This window comes from Boleophthalmus pectinirostris, unplaced genomic scaffold, assembly GCF_026225935.1.
Source record: "Boleophthalmus pectinirostris isolate CB_2022bp ecotype Guang Dong unplaced genomic scaffold, ASM2622593v1 HiC_scaffold_12, whole genome shotgun sequence".
NCBI lineage: Eukaryota > Metazoa > Chordata > Actinopteri > Gobiiformes > Gobiidae > Boleophthalmus > Boleophthalmus pectinirostris.
This window is the reverse complement of record NW_026571018.1, coordinates 19,051,608-19,073,947: the sequence shown is the minus strand read 5'-3', so window position 1 is coordinate 19,073,947 and position 22,340 is coordinate 19,051,608. Positions and strand designations below refer to the sequence as shown.

Here is a 22,340-nt window from a genome sequence, read left to right as displayed (position 1 = left end):
CAGTTTTCCTTAGAATTATTTCTGCTGTAATGGATGTGTTGTAATAATATGGGGTTTATACCACAGAATGTTTATAAAGTGTGTGGTTTTGACTGTGTACTTGGTTTGCAGGAGTCTGTTTAGAGGGCATCTACCTGCAGCCACACAGACACAGACACAGACTGGAGCATAAAACATGATTGCTGTCTATAAAATCATCTCTCTGACCTTGGCCTGACTGCTGCTGCTGATGTAAGAATGTTGTGAAAACGAACATCTTCAGTTAATCAGAGTTTATTGCCAAGATCTTCAGATTCAACACTTAACTAATTAGGGACTGGGACTAGCTCTTCTCTTACAATAAGCTCTTTTTTTTTTTCTTACAAAACCCTTAACACCCAATTAAACAATGATTAGAAATAATTATAATTTACAGATAGCCAGCTTTTTTTGCCTACTCATCCCAAATGTACATGAGTAGATCTTCATATTAAAATGTTTCCATCTGTAGTGTCCAAAAATTCAATCACCGTATTGTGGTAACATGTTTTGTTATTTACCGCTTACAATAAACATCAGTGTGCATGTCTCACCTGCTTTGTCAATTCTACTACAGTGAAACAGTACATCATTAAGGTCACAGTCCACCATGTGTAAACCTCCAGTCTACAGGTAAGTAGGTGGAAAGTCAGGAACAGGAGACAGTACCAGCTAAACCTATGCATTTACATGTATTTGCATAACATCTAGTTCCGTTTAATGGATGCAAAACACTAACACTAAGTGAGTGTGAAAGACAAAGTATATGGGCCATAGCCAGTGTCACAGAGAAGCACTGAAATCAAGAGTTTTTAGTGGTTTTAAATGTTTGGAGATGCAGCATGAGGCAGAGAAAGAGGCAGAATTGATCAGTAACGATTGGGCCTGTCAAACAGATTCTCTCCACAAAATGAGCAAACAGCTGGAGCCACAGCTGAGCACAGGCTGGTGAGGTGAACAGAGCAGAAGCAGCCAAATGCAAAAATTAACACACACCAGGGCTGGAGTTAATGATTACATTAGTAATTATCTAGTCAGTGCTATTTTTGTTTAATTTGTCGACTAATCAAATGATTAATTCTGTTGTATGTTGAGACTTTCATTATATTTTCAACCAGATGAAGATAAGATGTTTATTCTTTCTTGCCAAGTTGCAGAATGTGGTTGGCTTTTGGTAATAAAACACAGAGCATTTTGATCTTTGGGAGGTGAAGACAGACTAGGATTACTCAAACATGTGTGAATGAAAAAAAACACAAGACCAGCTATGCTTTTGATGAGATAACAACATTATAACATGGCTTCAAGCTCACAAGAGTCAATTTAGTGTAATATAGGACCTTTAAACTGTGTCTAGTCCAAACACGTCCATGTCCATGATAATTTTAGTAATTTTTGTAGTATTAGCATTTTATTTTAGCATGTTTATTTTGCGAGTCTAACACACACTACATAATAAGTAAATTAAAAGGCGACTGCTCACCAGAGGAGATACTTACAATACTCTATGCCGAGGATGACGTCTCTGAAATACTGGCGGGCCTGTTCTTCTGACAGAGGCTTGTCCGAGGGCACTTCCATCACTGGACTGGAGTCAGAGGAGCACATATAAGTTTAAAAAGAACATCTCTCACAGCTACACAAAGGCAGAATACATGTCAACTCAACACGTATAAGACAAAGACATGCTACACTACAGCAAAAAGCTTCATAGTATAGTATGGAATGTTGCAACCCAGTGTTATTTACCAACATCGCTCCAGAATTACATCATTAAAATAACATAAAATAGTTTGAGGTATAACACAAGCCATTAGACAGAGCTATAAGTGCAAATCTTTGCCCAGTCTTATGATTGCATCTGGATTTAAATCTTGTCTTGGGGAAAATACTACTTTATAACTACTTTATAATAACTACACTGTAATTAGTCCGCACAGTGGCTGGGCACTCCCTTAGAGGGTGAAGAGCTCGGTCACACGGGAGGAGCTCGGAGTGGAGCCACTGCTCCTCCACGTTGAGAGGAGCCAGTTGAGGTGGCTCGAGCATCTGTTCTGGATGCCTCCTGGACGCCTCCCTCGGGAGGTGTTCTGGGCATGTCCCACCGGGAGGAGACTCCAAGGAAGACCCAGGACACGCTGGAGGGACTATGTCTCTCAGCTGGCCTGGGAACGCCTCAGGAGGAGCTGGAGGAAGTGTCTGGGGTGAAGGAAGTCTGGGAGTCCTTGCTTAATATGCTGCCCCTGTGACCCAGCCCCGGATAAGCGTAAGAAAATGGATGGATGGAAGTATAAATAATCACCAAATTAAGAATGATTCAGGCTTAGTAATGCCCTAACCCTAACCCGCTAATTAAGTAGTATCTAAGCCTGAAACATTCTTAATAAACTATTTGTTCAGTATGAATTAAGTAAAGGTGCACTGTGTACATTTTCTGGTGGAGGGTCTCATATCTGCTTCTGCTTCCGTCATATTGCCTGAAATGCTACACAGTATGGGACATTCAAGACCAAACAATAACATCTCCATGGAGACAAGCAGGTGGTGGACCCTCCACCAGAACAACTTAGGATAAGGCTAACATTTATTATAAACAATTATTCCAATACAACTGCTTAAAATCAAATTTTCCCGTATGCTAAAACATCTTTAAAGGGCAATTATAGCCGTATAACTTGAATAATGTCTAAAGTCATATTATGTAACTTCATGTATTAATCAAGAGCTTAATCACTCCCCACAAGAACAAACTATAATTTTTGTATTTCTAATCCAAGGAAAACAAAATATGCTTTCCTTGTTAAAACCTTAATTACACCTTTTTATTGACATATGTAAAATTCTAACATCCACACACTCACAGTCACTGAGGAGCTGGGTCTTGGAACATTACAAGATAAAAATGTTTCTTGTGATGTGAGAAGAAACATTTGCGCACGAGAACATTGACAGGGCAGACTGCCATTGGAAATAACTGTGAAAACCTAAGAACATTAAGAATCTCTTTGAAGACCAAGCGTGGAGCAAACACTAGCTGTCAAAATGCCGAAGGAGAGAAAGAGAATAGAGAGAGACGGACAGGAGAAAGAGAGAGAATAGAGAAATGCAGAGGGAGGAAGACAGGAGGGCAGGATAGAGAGGGACAGAGGAGAGAGTGGAGAGAGAGTAGAGAGAGAGGGGGTAGAGAGACAGAGAGGAGAGAGAGTTAAGAAAGAGAAGAGAGAAAGAGTCACGTAATGGAGGGACAGAGAGATGGAGGAGTGAGAAGCAAAGAGAAAGGTTAAAAGACAGAGAAATAGAGATAGACACAGAGAGAGAGAATAGAGAGAAATGCTGAGGAAGGAAGAGAGGAGGATAGAGAGAGGGACCGAGGAGAGAATGGAGAGAGGAGAGAGGGGGTAGAGAGACAGAGGAGAGCGAGTGAGAAAGAGTGAGAGAGAGTAAAGAGAAGAGAAGAGAGAAAGAGTCACTGTAATGGAGAGAGAGAGAGAGATGGAAGAGTGAGAAGCAAAGAAAGAGGCTAGAGCAGGGGTGGGTAAACTTTTTGGCTCGCGGGCCACATAGGGTCCTAAAATTTGACTGAAGGGCCGGAAAGAACACAGGGCATGACATGTTAAGAGCTTGGCTGCATTATATTCATATTTACTCTTATGTAGGAAGCGCACTACACGCTACAACATTACCGCGAAAGATTCAGAACACATGAAAAGTTGGCAGACCTGCTCTACTGCATACCACAGGTAAAGGTGAATTGTGTAGTAAGGTTTACTGCGATATAGGGCCCACACCACAATGTCACACGTTCACACACTTACACGCGTAATGACAAGACTCTCATAACATTCCATGCATTGAGACTTACTTCATAACATCCAAATAATTTTAATCTTTGATTTCTACCAACTCAAAATGGAAGCAGTGCAGCCTTATATCTTGAACACCACTACTTCAGTCATGGTCCGAATAACTCCTGTAAGAACACTTTCCCATAAAGCATAGCGGCCAACATAATACGCCGCACCTCAATGTATATATAGTGCGCCATCTACTGGGAAACGCCGGAAATGCATGAAAAATAAAACATCAACAAGGTTTATTATTGTAATTTATTCCAGTTCGGCGGGCCAGATTAAAAGGTTTAAAGGGCCGCATACGGCCCCCGGGCCGGAGGGAGAGAGAGAGACAGAGAGAGAGAGAGAGAGAGAGAGAGGAGAGAGAGAGAGGGGGGGGGGGGAAGACACACACTGAGAGACACAGAGGACAGAGAGAGAGATGGAAGAGAGGGATAAATGGGACAGAGAAAAAGATATAGTGAGAGAAAGAAAAGAAGACCAGAGAGTTATGGTGAAAGAAGGAGAGTGAGGGAAAAGACAGAGAGAGAGAAAGAAAGGGAGAGAGATTAGAGATAGTGATGGAGAGAGTGGAGAGAGGAGGCTGGAGTGAAGGATAGAGGGGAAGATGGTGCAGAGGAAGGTGGAGAAGGAAAACGCTGGTTGAATTATTAAAGACAGACGTGTTCTTGACTCACCCCTTCCGCATCAGCTCAAACACTGTCAAGACAAAAGACAAAAAGAGACAAAACTGTTATAAACTCAGTTATTTCACCGCAAGCCACAGCCCCCAGCATCAGCACCACTTTATCACCACTCTATCTCCACAATCGTTTAATTAAGAAGCACATTAAGGAGATAAAGAGTTTGACATTTCACACTAACTACGGTGTCCTGGAGGTGACCTGATGGAAACTTTGTGCATAATGTGTTCTGAGCGAGCCCAGGGCCACACGGATCTGAATACTGATGCTTCATTTCGATGGCTGCCTCCAGGTGGATGTGGAGATATAGGGTTTGGACAGTAAAGAAGCATCACTTACCCATGTGAAGATTGTCCTCTGCAGGGTCGTCCAGCACCTGAAACACACATAAGGGTATAATAAGCAGTAGTCATTTGTTTATAAGCACTTATAAATCATTAAATATCATTTATAGATATTTTATAAGCCAATAAACAAAAAAGCTATAACAGAATATAAAAGCTATAACATAATAAGATGCTTACTATACTATTACCAACAAACCATGCAATTCATCAGATGTATTCAAGCCCTTAATAAAACTTGCCTAAATTGATTATACCAGAAGGCAGGTTTATAAATACATTTACAAAGACTTTATTAACCCTCTGATGCATGAATTATGAAACCTTGGTCAACTTCAGGACATGTGCATGAATGTGTCCAATCCAGTGGACTACAGCCTGAGCCCTCAACATTAAACATTGTGAACTTACTGTAAAAATGAATTAACTTATGTTCTATTGTAAATATACAAGCTCTGTTTTCTTTTTATGCTTTGAAAAACATTTCAACAATTTTTTGGGGAAATTCCAACATTTTATAGGCAGATTTTTTTTAGGCCTGAATAAGAAAACCAATGACACTCATAACTGCTTACATTTGCAAACCAACCCAACAGGAGAAACATTACTGTCTCCACAGTTCTATAAGGATGCAGGACAGTATTACCAAGCCTTTATATTAGTATGTGGAAGAAAACACAAACTGATATCAGTCTCTGCATCTCAGAACACTTCTCTGTTCATCACACTTAGGCTGTATGAAAGTTCGCAAAGCATCCAGGACACAGTGGCACACAGCAATGCATGCATGTATTTGTCTTCCATGTGCATGCAGCATCATGGCATCTGTTTGCATTTTTCACCTTGGTGAGTTTATGGCCAGTGATATCCTGTACCAAACCTGACCTCACGGACTACTTTGGTGACTGCTCTCCGCTTCACGGGTGGGGTCCACTGTCTTCCTCTTTTGCTTTGCTGAGGGTGCCACTTTTTATATGTTTCATCTTTTCCAAACCAGACTCAGGTAGAGGCGCAGGCATTTACAGTCACACCAAAAAATGAAAAAACACACGGATGTACCACCTCTTGTTACGCCGTCTGTGGGGGTACATTGCCAGACATTGGTCAACAAGATCAACCCCACCCATGTGTTGATTGTAAGGGGCCACAGAAAAGGGTTTTTGGACCATCACATCATTGTTTTTTCCTTCTTGACCCATCTTGTGGCAACATCTTCAGGGGACTGGCCAGCACAGGACGAGACCATGTGGATGAACTGTTGAGCCAATGTGTGACAGTGATGTTTGCATTATTGCTGACAACACAGCAAGCTCCTCTGCCCATTTCTTTCAGTTGTTTTTCACCCTTGAGTTTCTGATTTGCTCCCTTCAGCCTGTTTGCTCTGCATGTACCTGTGCCATAGATGCTTTGGTCTTTCAAGGCCTCATTGAGTAGAATGCTGCAGAAGAAGTTATCAAAAACACCTTGTGAATTTTGTGTTTTATGTCATCACAAAGATGCATCACCACATCTCCAGCCATTCCCAATCCACTGATGTGACCACTACTTGCAGAGCCTTTGTACACTTGGCATACAAATATATTCATATAGCCTGAGGTTCCTGCCGTCACCCACACTTTCACTCCCCAGGGTTTGGGCTCTTTTGGTATATATTGTTTGATGGGCTTTGAAAGGAATGATCTGCTCATCAACTGACTGAAATTCTTCAGGGTCTGCTGCTGCCTTGAATGTCTCCTGAAGTGCCCAAAACAGTGAAGCAATTATATGGCTTTTGTTGAAAAAAAAAACTCTGTGATGCATGATGTCCACTTCACTGGACACATGATTAATTGTAATTTTCTATATATTGGACATAAAAATTTCATATTCCAAACAGATAATATCCTTCCCTAGATGTTACTGTAAGTCATCATATTTTTTTTAGCTGTGGGGCTCTTTTAGTATAGAAGGATCGACATGATATGCCAGCAGTGGTCAGTAGGGGTAGCTGTTTGTCGGCCATCTTGGATTCAGAGGAAATTTACTTGCAGTTACATCGACTAACCACTGAATTGACCTCAATGGACAATGGCAGCAGAGGGCACTCTAGAGGCTGATATGCAGTACCACCACAGAAACCAATGCATTAAAGAGAGTTACTTTTTAAGCTGACTGTATGACCGCTATGCACCAGAGGGTTAATATAACCCTCAGGTACCCCTTTAAAATAAATCACAACTATGGTCATTCGACACAAAAATCTCATAAAATACTGCCAACACTGATTTTGATATATATATTTTTTATATAAATAATGTACTGTACCTCTGAAAAGAATACCACATTATTTTTATGCAGTACAGATTTGCATCCAACTTTTTAAAATCAGTGTCTTCATTTACTCCTGCCCTAATCATACATACCAAATAATCTATAATATATTGAAATTTTAACTGTACATGTTTTTGCTTGCATGGATGTAAAACTTACACTAGGAAATCATAAATTGTGGATTTTTATAGGTTTCTCCTGTTAGGAAAAGATAAAATTTGTTATTTTTACAATTCAAACCCAACTCACCCCTACACCTTCTGTAGGCATGTATGCAAACACATCTATAGTTTTCCTATGCTTTCCTATGGAGTTCTATGGGATTTACAGCGATACACAGCAAATTCAAATGTTAAATTCATGGTGTTGGTGTAGTTGTGAGTAAAGTGAAGAAAATCCAGTGATGTTTCAACATAGTCAAGAGTTATTTCAACTATGACAGTGCTGTAAAGTAAAATAAGTAGTTGTTGAGTCACAGTGTTAACGTCAAACACTTAGAAAGTGTCTATTTTGAATATTACACTACATCAGTGTTGGACTTTTGTAACGTTTCCAGCGGGAGAGCCACAGTCCAAGAGAGAGGCCACATTTCACGGTCCGAAGCTAAGGTAAGAGCTAACAGCGTTTGTTTTTCAGCAGAACTGAACTCAAGTCCAACCACCTGAGCTCTCACATGCCCCGGGTCAGATTACTTTACCTTTTTAGGACACTCTGCAGTTAATTTAATTCATAAAAATACTAAATATATTTGAGCTGAGTAGTAAATTTATTAGGTCATAATACATTAGGTCATTGTAAAGCTTGTGACAGGCCTGCCCTACACTCAGTGTATGTAACACGATTTAGGACAGTTATGAGCTATTTATGAGCTTTTTATGAGCTATTTCAAATGAGAAATACAAAAATGTTGGTGGTAAAATAATAATGTGACAGATATCCATGTACATGTGAGGCTCTTGGGTCCATGTACATTCACATTGCATTTGATTTTGTATTAAAATGGGAAATTCAAAATCGTAACCCTTAGTTGTAAGCCGAAAATGTATTTGCTTTTTGTCAGTGTTTTTCTCGTAGAGCAGCCCTGAAAGCCCCGAAGTTTCTGTGATGCTCTTCACTTGCCGGACCAGGTTACAGCGCAGCTGCGCACTGTCTTTAAGCAGGAATAGAGAGCACTCTCAGCGGCTACACTGCAGCTGACTCTCTGAGGGGAGCTGTTGGAATTCCCGGTGTTTCTGCAGGCCGTATATCATGGGCAGCGGGAACGCGGTATACGCTCCGTAGCCTGGAGTGCACTGGGCACCAGAGGAGGTGGAATCGTCTCTAAACAAGGACTAAACCTGCATTTGACCAGGTCTAACCTGACACCTGCATACGCCTAAACCAGGTGAGTCCCGCTCTGACTCTGCTCCGTCTCGAGGAGACTGCAAACAGCGGGTCCACGATCTCACTCAGCCCTGATCCAAACGCCTTCACACGGCCCTATCTCTGCCTGCACCCGGTACTGATTCTCCAATTCCAAATTAAAATCTAATGACTCTTCTGAGTTTTTCACACTGCATTCATTCACTGTATTCACATTTCTTTTAATAATAGCTTATAAATGTGCACACTTTTGTGTGGTGTTTTGACGCAGGATATTATACCAAGTGGAGAATTATTAAAATTATTTGAATCAAAAGGTTAGTAGTATTTTGTAAAAATAAAATATCTTCAAGTTTGATGTCTTACCCAATACAATGTTTTAACATGCTATTGACCTTTAGTCAAAAAGAGTAATGATACATTCTTTTTTTGTATTTTCTTTAGGGTCTTTCTCCTGGTCCCCACACACCAGAAGTACTGGGGGGATGTTGGGGGGATATGTGTATGTTCAGATACATGTAATTCAGAGATCCGAGTCATTTAAAGTTTTAAAACAAATGAATTTAAACATTGAAAATAACAACCTAAATGAGAGGCTCATGCTAAACTTTTTATTTCCTTGTGAGATAATCATCTTGAGAAAAGAACACCAAATGAAAACATCAACAATTTGGCAATTATGTCCAATGTTTTTGTAATTAGCAACAAATGAACATTTAAATTTATATCAGTAAAAACAATACTTGATAGGTTTACCTTGTAACTGGGAACAGAGAAGTCACAAAATTTTAAATAAATACCCTACATACCCTCTGTTTAAGTAGTGCTATTTGTATATTGGGCACATTAGAAACCAATCTAGCATCTTTGGCAATGTTCAGTAAAGGTAAACAATCTCAGGCAGAACAGACAGAAAAGTGCTTGAAAATCTGATCTAGTTATTTTTAGGTTTAATTCATGCTCATCACTGTTTGCAGACAATTACAGGTTTTTCAGAGCACTGCAATTATCTACAAGAAAACTTAAATTATAACGGGTGCAGTAGGGAAAAACAGGACAGATCAAGTAACCATAGCAATTTGATTTTACTCAAAAGTGCACTATGTAAGTTTTTGTGTGAGGGGTAATCTTGCTATTTGTCATTCTCATGGAGATAATTACCTTTGCCTGGAATATTCCACAGTATAGCAGAAAACATACCTCTCTTACATTTATTCATTCACAGGTGGTTTTATTGCTAAAAAGCAAGCATTGTTACAGAGAAAGGGCCCACCTTACCATAGATCTGACCTGGCCTATTGACATCACCCGCTTGTCTTTTTGGAGAAAAACTGGTTTACTGTGGAACACTAAGGCAAAGCAATAACAATTCCATGGAGACTAACTGTTTGATTAGGGAGAATCAGGGAGAACATTCACACTCCACACAGAAAGGCCCAGGCGACCCGATGAGTGCTAGAAACTCTGCCACATTGCTCCTGGCAGACTCCCCTATTTTTTATTCTTTCCTATTATGATACAGCCATTTTTCAACCTGGTACACTTCATTAGGATGCATTCATGGCATTTGTACAGCACGTAAAAATTAACTGCTTCTTTTCCTCCTGTTACTGTACTGTACAGCAATGAGAAAGGCACTGTCATCTGTGACAAATGACCATATCGTTTTCATCAGCCTGAATCCGCTCCACTTGGCCCTCGCTTTAATGTTTCCAAATAACAGCCAAAACGCAATTAGACGATAGGGCTCGGGTCTCACAGGAATCATTTGGAAAAAGCAATAATGAATGCCACCCCAGCCAGAGTAGGCAGCAAGTAGAGGTATAATTATTATTAGACCAAAAATATGTTGAATATTGTGCTATACTTGGTGATAAAACATTTTCTACTTAAAAAACATCATACTGTTATATTCTGTTATTATTATTAGCTGATTTTTAGTTGTTACATGAAGGGCAAGATGGAAGAGTAAGGCAGTTAGGGTTTATTATGTAAAATTGACTCTTGTGAGCTTTAAGCCATGTTAAAATCTTGTTACCTTCTCACAAACATAAGTGGAGTTTTGTTTTGATTCATTCACACATGTTGGAGTAATCCTTTATTATTAGTCTGTCTACATCTCCAAAACTCAAAATGCTGGTAGTGGTAGTTTGCAAGTTAACATCTTATACCTTTGGTTAACTAGAGATGTGAAATTACAGGTCTGAAATTATCCAGATTATTCCAGTGAAGGTGTATGGAGTGTGTGGAGTGTTTCCTGTTTGAGAGGAGAGCACAATTTAAATATGCAGGATGTGGGTATTAAACATGTGTACATAAAACAAAATAAATCTCTGGTTATGTTTTTGATGAGGACACATTGTTACAACATAGATCAGAAAATACAGTAAGATGGGCCATTTAAAAAAACACAGTTTTGGTAGTTAAGGTAAAGTAAAGATGGGGGAATGAAATATAGAATTCTGTCTTAAACTGTAACTTGTTACTATGTTAAAATTGATTCTGTGAGGGTAAGGATCAAATCTAAAAAATAAAATAAAAATAAAATACATTAGTTACAATAAAGTAGAATAAGTAAAGATTAATACATTGGACTACGCATAAAATTCAACTGCACGAAGTGACTAGTGACACTGAACATTAGTAATCTAGTCAAAATGTATTACACAAAGTAGACAGGGAATAATTAGTACTTTGTAAAAGAACTGCACTCATAGTTAAAACGTGTGTATTTTGGGCTCAGACTTTGGCCCAGACAGCTCTTCACTCACAGAAGGTTAACTCCCCGAGCAGGACAAGTGTGCCCCCGCCATCTGGCCCAAGACTGAAAACAGCTCTGATGCTATCGCAAGGGGAGCAACGGGCATCTCCAGTCACAGAGTAAAAATGGCTCCTCATCTTTTATAAACAGCCTGTACCAACTCCAACACATTCTCCATCTTTGAATCTCAGCAGGAGAGAAGAGGCTTTGCACTGATCAAGTTTTGTTTTATGGATCACAGTGGCAGTGGTTACAACATGAATAAAAGTAACATTTGTTTTTTTGACAAAATAGGATACATGTAGTCAACACAGCAGTCAGTTAAAGGGCCCATATGACACTATTTTCTGATCTATGTAATAATCATATTATTTCCTCATCACAAACATGCCTGGACTTGTGTTTTGTTTCCTTCACACATGTTTAACACACAAGAGTTCTTCTCCCAAACAGAAAACACTCATGTAGCACTCCTGTATTACCAAATGATAAATAAAGTATTATCTATCTATCTACAGTATCTATCCATCTACAGGATTACTCAAACTTGTGTGAATGAAATAAAACAAATCTGAATATGTTTTTGATGAGGTAACAACATTATAAAGATAACTAAATATTCAAAAGTCATCACAGTAAATAATTAGGATGTTTGAAATGCATAAGATGAGCAAGAATAAGTTTGTACGAGTTAAAAATGAACTAGATGTGTTCTTTATATTTTAAGACATAAAAAAGTCATGTACAGCACCTCAATGAAGCATTGTGGTATTAAAAGCACAGTGAATGCCAAGATGCCACTCAAAGCCAGCTAGAGTCACATGTTTAAACAGAGAATTAGATGTTATCAATGCTCTCACCTCAACCAGTTTGACAATGTTGACATGGTCCAGCTTTTTAAGAATGGCAATCTCTTGGTAAACCCGCTCCAGGGGTCCTAAGATCTTGGGCTGTTCTCCCTGGGCCGCCTTGGGTCCTCGCGGAGGCGGTCGACCTGTGGAGGATAAGTCAAAAATCACTTAGTTAGGGATGCCAATCCAGGCTTTTCTGTTCTGATAACAAAGGCAATACTTTCACTTTAACAATCTGCCAATCCCTGATATCAACTGATACTTCAGCCTGACACTGAAAATATATTTCCTTTAAACACAAATGACATAAGGTAAAGAATGATCTAAATGTGTTTTGTACCTACAGAGCAGATTTGTTTTATGTTTAATATTATGAGACGTTTTGGGCCAACATTGTGCATTAAATCATCTTATTACATCAATTTATAGACCAAGATTTTCAATGTAGGCGCCGATATCTGATAACAGTATTGTATTATAGGTCCAATATCTGCTTTAATCTTGCATCTTGACAGCTAGAATCTTGATTGTTCATTGTTCATACTTTTTACCATAAAAGTAAATAACAATGAAATTAGACTTACGAGGAAATCCACACTGCTTCATGAGTCTCTTCTTGGATACCAGCTTCATTGCCTACAAGAGCACACCAGAGTTAATTTCCAAGAATAACAATTTTTCATGTGGTTTTAGAACAGGGGTGCACAATACGTCGATCCCGATCTACCAGTCGATCGCCAAGGTCGTGTGGGTAGATCACCGTGTCTTAGTACTCGTCTCGGACTCGATCGCATTTTGACTCGGTCTTGTCTCTCACTCAAGGTCTGACACTCAACAAGTGCAATCATATTTCATTACAGCCTCTGGCAATAAATTTGTACCGGGGTGCAGGAGTGTGTGGGGCGTCTCAGTGCAGCCTGTGCGCTCATTTGAAACCCGCGGAGACTCTACGGCACAAATCACAAATACGCACGCTCCCTATGCTCGTCTGCAACAGCGTGTGCCCTTGTGTACCAGCGTGCATCATAGGGCAGGTTAAACTTCCTAAACATCCTACCTGTCTATCTGTCTCACGTCAGCATGCCCCTCGCCTTTTCACGCTCTCACTCCTTCCTGTGTACAGTGAAAACAAGCCACTTCCACAGTGCGCGCTGATTAGAAGAGCAAGACGAAACGTGAAGCAAAAACGAGTCTAAATTTGTGTTAGAGTGTTGGCACAAAGCAGGTCTACAGCATAGAGCAGATCTACAGAACAGACCTACTGCCACATTTGGCTGAAGTTTGCCTAACAAAAGTGCACAAATGCATCTGTGTTTGCCACAATGTGCGTTTGGTTTGGTAAATGTGCAGAGGCTGGTAAATATCACTGCAAAACCAGAAAAGAATGAAACTCCAGTTTGGAACTTTAAAAAAACAGGTTTAAAAATCTTACCTACTTCCTTCACTTTTTTCATAGTTTTGTGTAAAGTGTGTTGTGGTGAAGAGGGAGCTGAGCCGAAAGGCGAAGCTCTCGATTTACTGGTCAGTCTTTGTTCCTACTCTCACCTATGGTCATGAGCTCTGGGTAGTGACCGAAAGGACAAGATTGCGGATACAAGCGCTCGAAATGAGTTTCCTTCGCAGGGTGGCTGGGCGCTCCCTTAGAGATAGGGTGAGGAGCTCAGTCACACAGGAGGAGCTTGGAGTAGAGCCGCTGCTCCTCCACGTCGAGAGGAGCCAGTTGAGGTGGCTTGAGCATCTGTTACGGATGCCTCCTGGACGCCTCCCTCGGGAGGTGTTCTGGGCATGTCCCACCGGGAGGAGGCCCCAGGGAAGACCCAGGACATGCAGGAGGGACTATGTCTCTCGGCTGGCCTGGGAACGTCTCGGGATTCCCCCGGAGGAGCTGGAGGACGTGTCTGGGGTGAAGGAAGTCTGGGAGTCCCTGCTTAGACTGCTGCCCCCGCGACCCGGCCCCAGATAAGCGGAAGAAAATGGATGGATGGATGTGTAAAGTGCCAGAGGAAGTTCTCTTAAAGAAGGAGTTCTCGGACTGTGGGTGAGGGTCCAAAAAAGGGGCACAGAGTGTTTCAGTGCAGTTTGCTTAGCTTTGTATTAGGTAGATCATTTTGACTTGGTCATTTTGTAAGTAGCTCGCATGCTGAAAAGTGTGAGCACCCCTGTTTTAGAAGTTGTCTGAACCAGTTTCTTCAACCCATTTGCACAGGAGGCAGAGTTAACTTTTAAGATCTCAAGACAATAATTTGAATTTTAACAGAACATGCAGTGACACGTTTTGTTTTCTTGTTTTTTTCACTAAACAGGCTCCCTCACAAGTAAAAGAAAAAATCCTGTAAGATACCTCATTAGTGATGGCAAGTGTATATTTACAGGTTCATAGAAACAGCACGTTTAACAGGAGTTATGATTAATCAGATTAATTTAACACTTTCCTGTTTTTGTGTGTTTGGTAGACCTGCTAAGAGCTTCCTTTTAAAACTGCAGTCAGCATAGAGCACAGATCAGGTTTGGCATGGGCCCATCGTCCTGGACACGGTTTCCATGGAGTACGCAGTGTGCTTGTGGGAGGATGGATATGGGGAAATAAAGCACCACGCATCGTCATTCAGGAGAACACTGTCAAATGTCCAAGAACGCAAACTGGCTTAAAGGGCGCTATTTTCTGATCTATGTTATAATGTTGTTTCCTCATCAAAAACATAGCTGGAGTTGAGTTTTGTTTCAATCACACATGTTCAGCACACAAACCTTGCACATTTAGGCTGAGTTCTTCCCTCAAACAATTTAAGGTTTGTTCCACCTTATGACGTCATTTGGTAATACAGGAAGTGCTCCACTGTGTTTTTAAACTCCATACACCTTCACTAGAATCATCTGTCAGCCCTGGAATTGCCAATCTCTACTGAACTAAAGGTTAAAGGTAGCTGTTGACTTGAAAACTATTGCTTCATGACATCACACGGTGGAACAGAGTACCAGTGTATATACAATCTGCAGCTTTATATGATCAATTTTTCCGAAGTACACTCAGAGAAAACAGTTGGCCTATGTATTTGACACAGATTTTATGTAGTTGCGATTATCTATCTCTGCCTGCCCCAACTATGATTGCACAGTATATCACAATCAAATTTAAATTGCAATTTGATTGCAATTATTAAAATGGTAAAAACTGCAATTATTTAAAGGTGCATTATGTAACTTTTTGGTTGGGGGTTCATCACTTGCTTGTTTCTATGGATAAGTCATTGCTCTGCCTGGAATGTTCCACAGTGTGACATTAAACAGATCTACCTTACATTTATTCAGTTACAGTGGTTTTACTGCTCAAAAATACCAAGAAAAACAGGTATTCTGACTGTGAGCGGGGTTGTCTCTCCACAGATCTGACCTGTAACTTCTGGTCTGGTTTGGTCTCCATGAAGATAAAAAGGTATACCACACTGTGAAACATTCCAGACAGCAGGAAAAACATTTGACAGGCCCTCTACCAGAAAAGTTACAATGCTTACAATGCACCTTTAAGTAATAGGAGGTCCTCTTCAAAGAACACAATATCGTGCCTTTTATTTACAGTTTAGTTTAGATTTTTACAAACATTCTGAAATTGATGTATTCTTGTAATAATTCATTAATTCATATTTCAGTCTTGTCTCAGATGTTAATGCACCTGGAGTTGTTTAGAAGGTGCAGATTTACTGTTTAAACATTAATCACAAGTTTAATTGTACAATTTATTTTATTTTATTTTTTTCAAAAATTGTGCAGCCCTAGCTCTGACAAAACATCACATCGTTGCCTGTAGGTGCTTTGTGTCCACGCCTACACATTCACAAATTAAATAAATTGGAGAAATTGAATGAATAAACAAACAAGGGAAAATACTTGGCTTGGGTTCTCTGCTCCATAATAGCTGGAGGATAATATGAATACATCTGAATTAAGAGGGCAGTAGCCTAGTTTTCACAGACCGACTCTCCAACCATAACCTCCTCCTTTCTGACACTTGAACTGCTAAACGCTGAAAAGGCCTGGAGGATAACACTGGTATTACTGCACATAAGAGCAGTGCCCCGGACGCAGACAGACTGACTGGGCAATTATTAGGTGTCGTGTTCCACATACTGAGATAACAGTTACAGTGTTTGTATCATCTCCAGAGAGAGCTGTTCTCATTAAGCAAATGAAAAAGAAATCAAATCACTGCCTCCACTTCTGAGAGCCCATATGAGGCATTAATTAGCTGTTTAAAATCCCCGTTCCAACAATTTGACATAAGTTCAGATGCATAACACTAATAAACTGCGCATCAGGTGGGCTTAGTGTGCAGAGGAAGAGGTGGTGGGCAGTCAGTTTGTGTCAGGGTTGTCAAGGTTGCTAAATGTAAATGGGAGGTTGCAACGGGACGTGACCTCGTACGACCTCATCTGCTCACTCTGCTGTTGGGTAACTGCAAAATGGGGCTGGGGTTGGGGTTATTAATCAGAATAACAGACTAGACAATTAAAATGATCTTACTTTAGTAATCGTTATTGTTACCAGGACTACAAAGACATTCTCCGTTTTTATTTATTATTCATATTATTAAAGGTGCACTGTGTAACTTTTCTGCTGGAGGATCTGTTTCCTGCTTCTCTTCATGGAGATACTGACTGGAATGTTCCACAGTATGGCATTACACTTATTTATCTCAGCACAGGGCCATGTTGTTGAGTAAATGCAAGATGGGTACGTTTCATGCCATACTGGGACATTCTAGACAAAACAATTAAATCTTCATGGAGACAAGCAGGTTGCGAACCCTCCACCAGAAAAATTACATAGTGCACCATTTAAAATGTAAAATATGATTTTTATCAATAATGCACTTAATTTGTTTTGACAGATATAACTGTAGACCTACAATTATGGTGTAATAGGACCAGCTTTGTTCCTTCAGCAGCTATCCTTATGAACAAATTATAGAACTTTATTCTTCTGTTTTATATTTTTTAAGTATTTATTAGATTTTGAACCAGTGTTTGAATGTTTGATGATGTGTTTGTATTGTCTAAATGTGTATTGATACCAAACCTGAAAAATCGCTGCAAAACAAATCTGCCAACAGGTACAAATAAAGTCACCTGAACCTGAACAGTTTCAAGTGATTCATGACTTGTTAATGATGTGTTTTGTTTTGTTTTTCTGAACCCCAATGCAACATGTATTAGTTGATTTTAAAATATTATATGGTTATTCCATTCATTAGCAAGTATTTTTAAATAGAAAAAATATACTGAAACTAGTCAGTCAAAACTCCAGACATTGATCCATGGAGCCTTTCATTCAGGCATAAATGCCGTAGTGACTGAATCACTGGTTAATGTTTACAGCTATTTGTATTGTATTTTTTAAATACTTTGACATTTGCCATTCAAGATCACATGGGTTGGAGCTTATCAAGCCTAAGGTGGAGTGCACTATGGGGTTAGTCACAGGTTTGAACTTTACTCACTATAGTACGAACAGGCACTAGTGTGAGAAACTAAGTGAGATTTTACAGTAGTTATAAACATTTCTTCAGCTGATAACATTTTACTTCACATCTGTTTACCTTAGATTGTCTAGTTGTACCCGTCCCCCTGCAGAGAGATGATGAAGTGAATACATTATGGACTATACCCAGTCAGTCAAGTTTGAACTTTACTCATTATAGTACAACTAGCATGAGAAACTAACTGAGTTTTACAGTACTTCTAAATAGTCCTTGCACTGAAAACATTTTACTTCACATCAGCTGTTTACTTTAGATTGCCGTGTTGTAACTGCCCCCTGCAGAGAGACGCCTGAAACGACCTCATTCCGGCCCCATACTGGCTTTTATCCAGATTGTCAGAACTGCCTAGAGCTGCTCAGAGCTGCTGTTGATGCGCATCTCTTTGATGATTGATAATAAGTCCTGGAGGTTCTCGAGTGCCACTGCAGGACACTTTGATTCCCAAGTTTGTACTGATGCGATTGGAGAGGACGACTCACAGCACGTCTGCAAAAGGTAAGGGGAGCAGAAATCAATAGCTCTAGTGAGATTCTCTGCGCTTTGGTGTAGACAATAGAGGGCTTTGTTGAAGAGACGAGTGCTTTGTTACAAGTGTGGAACAGAAAAACAAACACAACACGTGGTACCACTTACATAATGTTTCTCATCATCTTCATTGTAAGCGAGTTTGACCACACCATAGGAGCCCTGCAAAAAAAGGACATGTAAATCCATCAGTTCAAAATGATCAAGAGGTTAGGCTGAACCACCTGCTTATAAAGGTTTTCTTTATATATTTATCCACTTACAGATAATACGATGAAAAAGTCCTATATTACACAAAATTGACTAAGTTTAAGTCATGTTATGTTGTTACCTCATCAAAAACCTATCTTGAGTTTTTTCACATGTTTGAGCAACCCTTTAATATTCGTCTGTCTACATTTTCAAAGATAAAAATTCTCTGTTTCACCTTGTCATATCATGAAGTGGTAGTTTTCAAGTGAACAGCTACTTTTTACCTTTAGGTCAGTAGAGATTGGCAATTCCAAGGCTGAAACCATCCAGATGATTCTAGTGATGGTGTATGGAGTTTAAAAACACAGTGGAACACTTCCTGTATTTCCACATGACATAACAAGTTGGAAAAGAGTGTTTGCTCTGTCTAAATATGCAAGGTTTGTATGCTGAAATTGTCAGCATAATATGGGCCCATTAAAATGATTCACAAGTTCATATACAGCATATAAATTTGACCCAAAAACCAAGCTGAACTATGGATTGCATTTCGTTCAAGGCCATGTGGGTTTGTGTGTTTAAATTTGCCACAAGCCTAGCTCTGCTGAACAGACGGCCGCACCATGCTGGCTGCATGTTTAGAAGGCTGCAGTTTTTCATTCAAAAACAACAGTTTGATTCTTTGGCACAAAAGGCTCCTCCCACACAGTCTGCCCGAGGGCGTGTGTTTTTCCCACCATTTAAACCGCTGACATACAAAAAACTGACCTGAATATTGATCACACTGTAAAAAAAATCAAATCTTACCAAGTTAAAATTACTTCAATTAAGAAAATGTTCGAGTAAATTCCACATGACAAGTAAAATTATCCCTAGCAAGCTTTGCAAACCCCACAAATGTAATAAGCCCCACAAACCTAATAAAACTGTAAATAACACACAAACATAATAACATCACACAAACAATGTTTTTTGTCAACACAATGTTAACAAAAAAAGCTATTTGTGGGAAATTCAGTTATTACATCTGTGGCTTTATTACATTGGGTTTAATTATGTTTGTGGGGCTAACATGACCTTTTTAACTTGATTTATTACTCATGTACATTTGAAACTGACCTTTTGGTTTTTTTGAGTGAACCTCTGCACTATGAACACTTTTGTTGTGTGTTGGAAAACAAAGAGCTTTGTTGCACTGTTAAATAAAGTTAAGAAAATGTTTTATTTGTATGTATTTTTCATTAAGGAAATGAGACAATAGGATATTTTAAGATGATTCTTTTATTAAAAAAATAAATAAATAAAAAAACAAACAAAAATGATTTGTTGTATATGATCATAGCTATATTTTTAAAAATTCATCAAAATCAGAAAATCTGCCATAGGCCAAAGAAAAATCCATATGTGTCAAAAGTCTAGCAAACGTGTGCTGAATCTGATGAATTTGTCCTAAACTCAAGGCTGCAAAAAAGAACTAACTAACTAACAATGAAATAAGAAAGAAAATCTTATATTGTTTGAATCAAAAAAGACTTACTACATTGGTAGATCATTTTACTTGTCAAGTCGGTTAACTTAATTTGAGTAATCTAAAGTTACCTAAATGTTATTTTTTGCAGTGATTTGCAGTGCAATTTTGATACATTTCATTTTTTAGATGATGGTCTTTTAAAACTATTACACCAATGTGTTTACTTAACGGATATAGGCACTTCTAAGTCATCAATATTGTGTCAAATCACATAACATTCAACTATTGACATAAAGTATCACAAGAAACAATAACAGGGTCGATGAAAACCACTTGACAGGTCTGCCTGAGGGAGGGTTCACTCGTGTTGAATACATAATAACTCACATGTTATTGTTACTTATGATGAGCTTAGATAACTCTGTATTCTGTTGCTTTTCTATGGGGAACCGCATTGTCCTCCAGAACGAAACACAATTTGACATGTCTCATCTCTTTTCAAATGTGACAACAGTGCTGACAAAGTGCTGAAATGCTTCTTTTGTGTGTACAACAAGAGACATTGAGATAAATATGTCCTCTGTCAAATCTACTGCAATGTTAATTAGCTTCAGATTTATAATTCATGAACGCAAAACAGCCTCACACTTAACTTGACAAAACAGAGCCCAATGTTTATGTTTGATTAAAAGGGTCCATATTAGACTATTTTCTGATGTATGTTATAATGTTTCCTCATCACAAACATACCTGGAGTTGTGTTTTGTTTCATTCACACATGTTTAACACTCAAACCCTGAATATTTAGGCTGTGATCTTCTCTCAAACAGAACAAAACATTCTGTTAGGCCTTGTGATGTCAGGTGATAATACAGAGTTTTTAAACTCCATACACCTTCACTACAATCATTTGCATAATTTCACACCAGGAATTGCCAATCTCTACTTAACTAAATGCAAAAGATAAGTATTAACTTGAAAATGACCACTTCATGACATCACAAGGTGAAAGGAAGCATTTTGAGCTTTGGAGGGTTACTCAATCATGTGTGAATGAAATACAACTCCATGTATGCAGAAAGAACAAAAATGTGGCTGTTTGCTGCAGGTGTTCCAATCAGCAGGAGGAAATAAAGGGTGCTCTTGGAAAAAAGGATCAAAACTCAAACACAACGGATTCCAGGCACTCCAAAACAGTAGAAAAAATTAACACATCGCACGAGGAAAAATATAATTAAAAGGCCTTTATTTGAATGGCCAAAGCCAACATGTTTCGACCTTAACTGGTGTTCATCAGGGCTTAATTGCCAACTCCATGTATGTTTTTTGATTAGGTAACAACATTATAACATTGCTTAATGCTGACAAGAGTTGATTTAGTGTAATATAGGACATTTAGAGAAGACATGTATAAATTAAATGGGGATAGATATATTTAATGCCAAACTGTGGCACATTCCAGACAAAGCAATAACATATCCATGAACACAAGCAGGTGACGGACCTTCCACCAGAAAAGTTAAACATTGCACCTTGTAAAATAAAATATGTCCCCTTTAAAATACTTGACATACCTTTCCAATCTCGCTCTTGAGCTTGTACTGGTTGAGCTGGATGCAGTCCTGTAATGACAAAGGACACATTATTGATCAGTGCTTCAGTCGCTAAGTGAAACATTCCCCGTGCTGTGCTTACATTTTCAAAGTCATTTATGTTGGACACAAGTGTAGGCAACAGTGGGCCTAGTTTCTGTTTACCGTCTGGAAAGCCATTAGTGAGCTACTGCTTAAAAGGCTGATTAGCAGTTCCATAGCAACGGGCTATGGCTGCTGGTGAGGAGTCAGACGGGGCGAGCGAGGAGAGGAAGAGCAGAAGGACAGACGGGAGGGACGGATGGAGGGAAAGTCGAAGAGAACAAAATAAAAGTAAACATGGACTGATGAAGGTGTTTTTGTAGGCTAAACTAACAGGGGCGGCTGGCTGGGTTTCTAAAATGGGAGCATGCCAACAACATTATGAGGCAATTTGCAGAAAAGCAATTGACATAACGTAGGATTTAATACATTATTTTCAGTAAAAATTTTGGTTCAGGGCAAATTATTATGATGATAGTAAGGACGCATATTTTCATATGTTTTTTCAGCACAGTAAAAACAAAGACGACAACAACAAGAATGATGATAACGACGAGAACGATGATGACGGCAACAAGTTTTTATGTTTTACTTTGTGTTGTTTTGTGTGTGACGATTGTAGATTGAGAGAGGGATGGATTGTGGGACTTTTTTGCTTTGATTTTCTCTGTTTTTGTTAAGAATAAAAAACAACTGAAAAAAAACAAACAAAAAAAACAATATCCTTTTATTTTTGTTAATTTTTAGCTAAAAGGTATTCTTATGCACATAATTAGTTTATTGATACATTGTCCCATACTGT

The 22,340-nt window shown here is 39.1% G+C and overlaps 1 protein-coding gene across 1 annotated transcript in view; it reads right to left on the bottom strand.

The window, feature by feature from the left end:
- The window catches only part of camkk1a (calcium/calmodulin-dependent protein kinase kinase 1, alpha a), a 73,330-nt gene that overhangs the window by 13,325 nt on the left and 37,665 nt on the right, over nucleotides 1-22,340 (bottom strand). Inside the window, exons 3-9 of the mRNA XM_055148600.1 lie at nucleotides 21,479-21,526; nucleotides 18,350-18,403; nucleotides 12,765-12,816; nucleotides 12,190-12,323; nucleotides 4,892-4,928; nucleotides 4,547-4,568; nucleotides 1,518-1,606 (exon numbers count right to left, since the gene is read on the bottom strand). Of these exons, the coding sequence (XP_055004575.1) occupies nucleotides 1,518-1,606; nucleotides 4,547-4,568; nucleotides 4,892-4,928; nucleotides 12,190-12,323; nucleotides 12,765-12,816; nucleotides 18,350-18,403; nucleotides 21,479-21,526 (436 nt within the window). The remainder of the gene's footprint in view (nucleotides 1-1,517; nucleotides 1,607-4,546; nucleotides 4,569-4,891; nucleotides 4,929-12,189; nucleotides 12,324-12,764; nucleotides 12,817-18,349; nucleotides 18,404-21,478; nucleotides 21,527-22,340) is intronic.